Raw genomic sequence first — 6,772 nt, forward strand, 5'->3', positions numbered from 1 at the left:
GTTAACTCGGGACCAAATGACCAATGAGCCTAGAAAATACTTGGAAAATTCAACCTAGGTCTAGATCACCTAGGAACAATACTTTCTGTGTGTGTGTGTGTGTGTGTGTGTGTGTGTGTGTGTGTGTGTGTGTGTGTGTGTGTGTGTGTGTGTGTGTGTGTGTGTGTGTGTGTGTGTGTGTGTGTGTGTGTGTGTGTGTGTGTGTGTGTGTGTGTGTGTGTGTGTGTGTGTGTGTGTGTGTGTGTGTGTGTGTGTGTGTGTGTGTGTGTGTGTGTGTGTGTGTGTGTGTGTGTGTGTGTGTGTGTGTGTGTGTGTGTGTGTGTGTGTGTGTGTGTGTGTGTGTGTGTGTGTGTGTGTGTGTGTGTGTGTGTGTGTGTGTGTGTGTGTGTGTGTGTGTGTGTGTGTGTGTGTGTGTGTGTGTGTGTGTGTGTGTGTGTGTGTGTGTGTGTGTGTGTGTGTGTGTGTGTGTGTGTGTGTGTGGTGGGTGTGTGTAGTGGGTGTGATGGGTGTGTGGTGTGTGTGTGATTTGTCTTGTGTGTGTGGTGGGTGTATGTGTGTGAGTGGTGTGCGTGTGTGTGATTTCTGTTGCGTGTGTGGTGGGTGTATTTGTGTGGTGGTCCCGTAAAAAGGACGAGTCAACCACTAGTTAATTATTATAGTATCTATCATTTCACTATTTGTCTTGCAGTTTTAATTTTCTTTTTTTAACGACTTGACTTTTTTAAAAATCAATCACAGTTTCTAAAAGTCAACAAAATTACTTTTCTTTTGACACCTCGTTCGTTCATTCGTTCGATTTGTTTTTTCGATTCGTTCAAATAGATCAAGTGTAGGTAATTATAAAAAAACACCTCCTAAGAATCAAACATGTCTTCGGGAAAAATTAGAAAAATCAAAAACTTCAGGAATATTTTTGCCCCGAATTTATTGCTCTCAAGTGTACATCATAAATTATTATGAACAACAGGTACTTAATAATTCAGATAGATAGGTAGGTAGGTACCTACATCAGAGATTGGGCCGCCCTGTATGAAGCCAGGTAGTAACGTCGAAATGGAAGAGCAGGTAGGTAAAAGCAAAATGAAAATGGAATCCCTGGGGAAGGAAAATGTTATTTAAAAAGTCGCCAGCTTTCCTGACACCAGCATGACTTTTCTGTTGAAAAGCAAAACGACATGTATTTTGTTTCGAGAAAAAATATTTTCTTCTCGGAAGCAAATTAATGTTAATCTTGTCAGTAATGTAGATGATGATAAGTCTCTCCTTACAGTCCTCACCAGCCTAGTTAGCAAGGAGGGTAGCGCGTCTGCCTTTCAAGCGCTAGGTCGCGAGTTCGATTACCGCCCGGGCCGGATTTTATCCCAAAGCTACAGGGCTACGGGTATACTGGAACTGGGCAAGGGTACAGGGCTACAGGTGTACTGGAACTGGGCAAGGGTACAGGGCTACAGGGTACGTTCAAAAGCCATAGCTATATCCAATGCGACGGCTACTACATACTCTTTGTTCTGGAAAGCGGACAGCACTTCTTGCTCTAACAACATCAAGTTATCCATCGTTGTTCTATGCTGACGATGGGTATACTGGAACTGGGCAAGGGTACAGGGCTACAGGTGTACTGGAACAGGGCAAGGGTACAGGGCTACAGGTGTACTGGAACAGGGCAAGGGTACAGGGCTACAGGTATACTGGAACTGGGCAAGTGTACAGGGCTACAGGTGTACTGGAACTGAGCAAGGGTACAGGGCTACAGGTATACTGGAACAGGGCAAGGGTACAGGGCTACAGGTGTACTGGAACTGGGCAAGGGGTAAAGGGCTACAGGTATACTGGAACTGGGCAAGGGTTCAGGACTTCAGGGCTACAGGTGTACTGGAACTGAGCAAGGGTACAGGGCTACAGGTGTACTGGAACAGGGCAAGGGTACAGGGCTACAGGTGTACTGGAACTGGGCAAGGGTACTTTTTTTTTAGTTGATATGTGGAGTTAAATTATGGATCGAATCTAAGCACGACTAAGCAATGTGCAATAGAAGGAAATCTATCATGTTTTGCATAACTTAGGGTACATTTTTTAATCTTTTCTCATGTTGTGTGGTAAGTAAGGTTTTGTAAATTATGAGTAAATGATATACAGTGTGTCCACTTTTAATGTGCGCCATAGGAAAAATACATGTAAAAACAGTTTTTCTTGTCTCAAAAGTCCCCATTAAGTATTTTAGTTAAACCAAATAGTTAACTCATGTATTTTTATCTGAGGAATTCACTGGTGGTGATTTCATACACCTGGGACTTACAGTTAAAAAGTTAAGGGTTCGAAATCCGAGAAATGTGTTATGTTTGAAACTCAACATTTTTGTACAATTGGATACTCTATTTTATGTATTTTTTCACGAGAAATCGATTGGTAATATTTTCAATTACTTGGGGCTTACAGTTAAAAAGTTCTGGGTTCAAAACCGAGTAATTGCGTTATGTTTGAAACGAAACATTTTTGTACATAACTGAATAAATACTTTATTTATGTATTTTTTCTCGAGAAATCGATTGGTGATATTTTCAAACACGTAATACTCAGTTAAAAAGTTTCGGGTTCAAAACCAGAGAAATAGGTACCTGATTTTTTTTAATTAATTTTTTTGAGGGGGCCTAAAATAAAGTATTTATTCAGTTATTATGTACAAAAATGTTTCGTTTCAAACATAACACAATTACTCGGTTTCGAACCCAGAACTTTTTAACTGTAAGCCCCAAGTAATTGAAAATATTACCAATCAATTTCTCGTGAAAAAATACATAAAATAGAGTATCCAATTGTACAAAAATGTTGAGTTTCAAACATAACACATTTCTCGAAATTCGAACCCTTAACTTTTTAACTGTAAGTCCCAGGTGTATAAAATCACCACCAGTGAATTCCTCAGATAAAAATACATGAGTTAACATATTTGCTTTAACTAAAATACTTAATGGGGACTTTTGAGACAAGAAAAACTGTTTTTACATGTATTTTTCCTATGGCGCACATTAAAAGTGGACACACTGTATACAGCCCCTTGTGTAACTGACTCACTCACTCACTCACTCATACTAATTCTAACCCACTTCTAGATGTGCTAGGAAGATGCGGTTTTCACCATTGGATTCCTTATTTTTTGTACATACTGGGAAAAATCGAAAACCCTCGAAATTCCAAACCGTTCCCGAGATATTGACGTTTTTTAAGTTCCCCATAAGAAATACACAGGGAACAGAGTTTGAGGCCAGCAAAACTTTTCCTACGTTTAAGGGCGAAGCCCCCCTCCCGAGCACGAAGTGCGAGTCCTAAATATATACAGCCCCTTGTGTAACTGACTGACTTATCAAAGTACTACGTTTTTTAAGGCCTTTAATTTAATGTATCACAATCAGGGGGTTCCCATTTAGCATTTTGAAGTTGACCCCCCTGGGGCCGACCCTGACTCCGGCCGACTACTTCAAAAAGTTTGGCGACTACCTCAAAAAGTTTCATTTTAAAAGATAAAACATTAAACCAAATTTCAGCTTCTCATCTTTAGCCATTCAAAAAATATGCAGGGGTTTCATGACTTTTCGAAGGCTCTGTATAGGTAGGTACATGAACAATTCCACATAGGTAGGTAAGTTTTTATCAAATGAACTTGAATTTATTATTTTAGCATCACCTCCATACAATTTTTCTAGATAAGCATTCGCATTGATTTTATGTCGTCTCAGAACAAAGCTGCATCAACATGATACGATATCTGATTAGATTCAGGTGAAAATGTCGGGATGTGTCAAATGCCAAGTTGAGTGACAAATAAGATTTCGTTTTAATATAAAACAAAAAAGTCAATGATGCCAGGAAATTGGATGTTGTATATGTATAGTATAGGCTGCAGGCATGATATTATTAACTTTTTCATCAAATTCCTCCTGTAATGTACAAAACACCTACGTATGTATGTACCTAGTCGTACCTATGTATATATGTACATATTTGTATATGATGACACGTTTGGGGACTTCCTGACAAGGTCTGAATAACTTACCCCCGGATCTAGAGTCACATGTTACCACTGAGAATACTTGGAGACTATTCGGGCGCCGCGCCGTCTCCGAGGGAACTCATGAGATTATAGACCCGAAGTCTTATTACTTGAGAAGAATGAGTAGCCCAGTTCCAAAAGTGGACAAGTCCAAATTTTTCGGAAATTGAGTTTTTGGTATATCTGCATTCGTTTTCAAATATCAGCTACGCTACCAAACATAGACGAAAATTCGCGTTTCGGCCAATTTCGGTGCCAAAAATGGAAAAGCCTAATCTTGAATAGCATTTTCGGGTCCAAACTGGACAAAAAAGGACAAACAGGACAAGTACATTACGGTTCCAAAAGGGACATATTCCGGTTTTCGGTGCAAAAACTGGACATCTCGCAACTTTGACCTTAAGTAATTAATTAACGTCAACTTTGCCGGAAAAGAACGTAGTACTTTGGTACAAGTTTGAGCTTGATTCGACAACCAGGGCCGGTGTTATGGCCTATTAAAATTTTAATTTTTCCATGTTCTCCCGCCAATAGGGAAAGCACCAAAAATGGAAAATTCATATCGATTGGTGATTTGTTCTTCAAATAGGTCCCACTAATGATCCACATTGAAATTCGGTCCCAGAAATTAAATTTCAAAACATTTTCACCCCCGGAGGCCATCAGGGCCGGAAGTCTAAATTTCATTTTTTCCTATAGGATAAGGACAGTAAAAAGAGAAAAAAACGGACTGACAATGTTTTCTTATAAGGGCGACGCGACGATAGGATACCATTAGATCGGGGTTTGAACATTTTTTATAACGCGGTCTGGTATGTCGTGTTTTCACTCCGCGGAGTGAGCAGTTTATTTTTCTTTCTCTTGGTGCTCAATGGCGGATTTCGGCAATTTAGCTTTTGCCACAGCTATACTTGGACTGTTAATAATAAAGATAAGGAAGGATAATGGTGATGGTGACAATTTTAAAAAATCTGGTGTGAACATCACACGACTTTCCTTATCCTATTGAATGATGCTTATTTGAGTGTTCTTTTACCCTAACTTTTACAATATCTAACCGTTTTGTCGCTATAGCTGAAAACCGCCAAAAAACGGTCGAAATCTGTCCAAAAGCGGTCAAAATACCGCCAACCGCAGCACCTATGGTAACCAAAAGTTTTGAGTTACATCCTTGTCACTTTTGTGAACTACATACCAAATTTCAAGTCTCTAGCTCATACCGTTCCCGAGATAATAATAAATTACGCCGAAAACCGCCAAGATACTTTCTGCCAAGATACTTTAATTATAATTTATAATTAAGTAGGTAGGTAGGTAGGTACATTGGAATCTACCCCAAAGTCTGGCTCGGGGACTACGGAGAGTGGACCAGCTTGATCTGGCTGGGGGACTCTCAACAGGGAGGTAAGAGTACCTACATCTCTATGGTAACCAAAAGTTTTGAGTTACATCCTTGTCACTTTTGTGAACTACATACCAAATTTCAAGTCTCTAGCTCATACCGTTCCCGAGATAATAATAAATTACGCCGAAAACCGCCAAGATACTTTAATTATAATTTATAATTAAGTAGGTAGGTAGGTACATTGGAATCTACCCTAAGTCTGGCTCGGGGACTACGGAGAGTGGACCAGCTTGATCTGGCTGGGGGACTCTCAACAGGGAGGTAAGAGTACCTACATCTCTATGTATTGTATTCTTCCAGTATTGCCGAGCACTTCAAAATCGGATCTTTCTGCTCCTATATGTAGGCAATTAGGCATAATAAGTACATATCTCTACTTTTCAGGAACGCTTTTTTTACTTATGTCATCTCATGATTCTAAATAAAATGGGCCAATAAAACGGTACAGGGCTACAGGTGTACTGGAACAGGGCAAGGGTACAGGGCTACAGGTATACTGGAACTGGGCAAGGGTACAGGGCTTCAGGTGTACTGGAACTGGGCAAGGGTACAGGGCTACAGGTGTACTGGAACTGGGCAAGGGTACAGGGCTACAGGTATACTGGTCTAACCTGATAGGTACCTATTTATCTCTTGTCTTTATCTCGTAAGGACAAAAGCAGCATTGCTACATTAACGATTAGTTAGATAGTTGAACATCACGCGACTTTCCTTACCCTATTAAATTATGCTTGTTTGAGTGTTGTTCTCCGATTACTTTTTCAATAATCTTCATTATTAAGAGACCATTTTCACCCCCGGAGGCCATCAGGGCCGGAAGTCTAAATTTCATTTTTTCCTATAGGATAAGGACAGTAAAAAGAGAAAAAACGGACTGACAATGTTTTCTTATAAGGGCGACGCGACGATAGGATACCATTAGATCGGGGTTTGAAGGTTTGAACATTTTTTATAACGCACAGTCTGGTATGTCGTGTTTTCACTCCGCGGTCTGGTATGTCGTGTTTTCACTCCGCGGTCTAGTATGTCGTGTTTTCACTCCGCGGAGTGAGCAGTTTATTTTTCTTTCTCTTGGTGCTCAATGGCGGATTTCGGCAATTTAGCTTTTGCATAAAGCCAGTCCAACGGACTAAGTGAGCTATTGACAATTGCTCCATTGCCAAATTTCAGGATTGAGAATTTGAATTTTTTACTACGCGGAGTGAGCCACTTTTTCGCTCATTGAGCGAATTCGGGGATTGAGCCTAACATAATATGTTTTATACCTATAGACTTTGTTTACATAAATATAAAATGTATTTTGCAATAGTTTTATTCCT

At 40.0% G+C, this 6,772-nt stretch overlaps 1 protein-coding gene across 1 annotated transcript; it reads left to right on the forward strand.

Annotated features, from left to right (window-relative positions):
- The first annotated feature begins 1,053 nt into the window (after positions 1 to 1,053).
- LOC103519493 lies at positions 1,054 to 4,218 on the forward strand. Its single transcript, XM_008484577.1, has 4 exons — positions 1,054 to 1,065; positions 1,368 to 1,452; positions 1,580 to 1,888; positions 4,037 to 4,218. The coding sequence occupies exons 1-4, from the start codon at positions 1,054 to 1,056 to the stop codon at positions 4,216 to 4,218; spliced, it is 588 nt and encodes a 195-aa protein (XP_008482799.1).
- The last annotated feature ends 2,554 nt before the right edge of the window (positions 4,219 to 6,772 follow it).

This window comes from Diaphorina citri, unplaced genomic scaffold, assembly GCF_000475195.1.
Source record: "Diaphorina citri unplaced genomic scaffold, Diaci psyllid genome assembly version 1.1 scaffold2755, whole genome shotgun sequence".
Lineage (NCBI taxonomy): Eukaryota > Metazoa > Arthropoda > Insecta > Hemiptera > Psyllidae > Diaphorina > Diaphorina citri.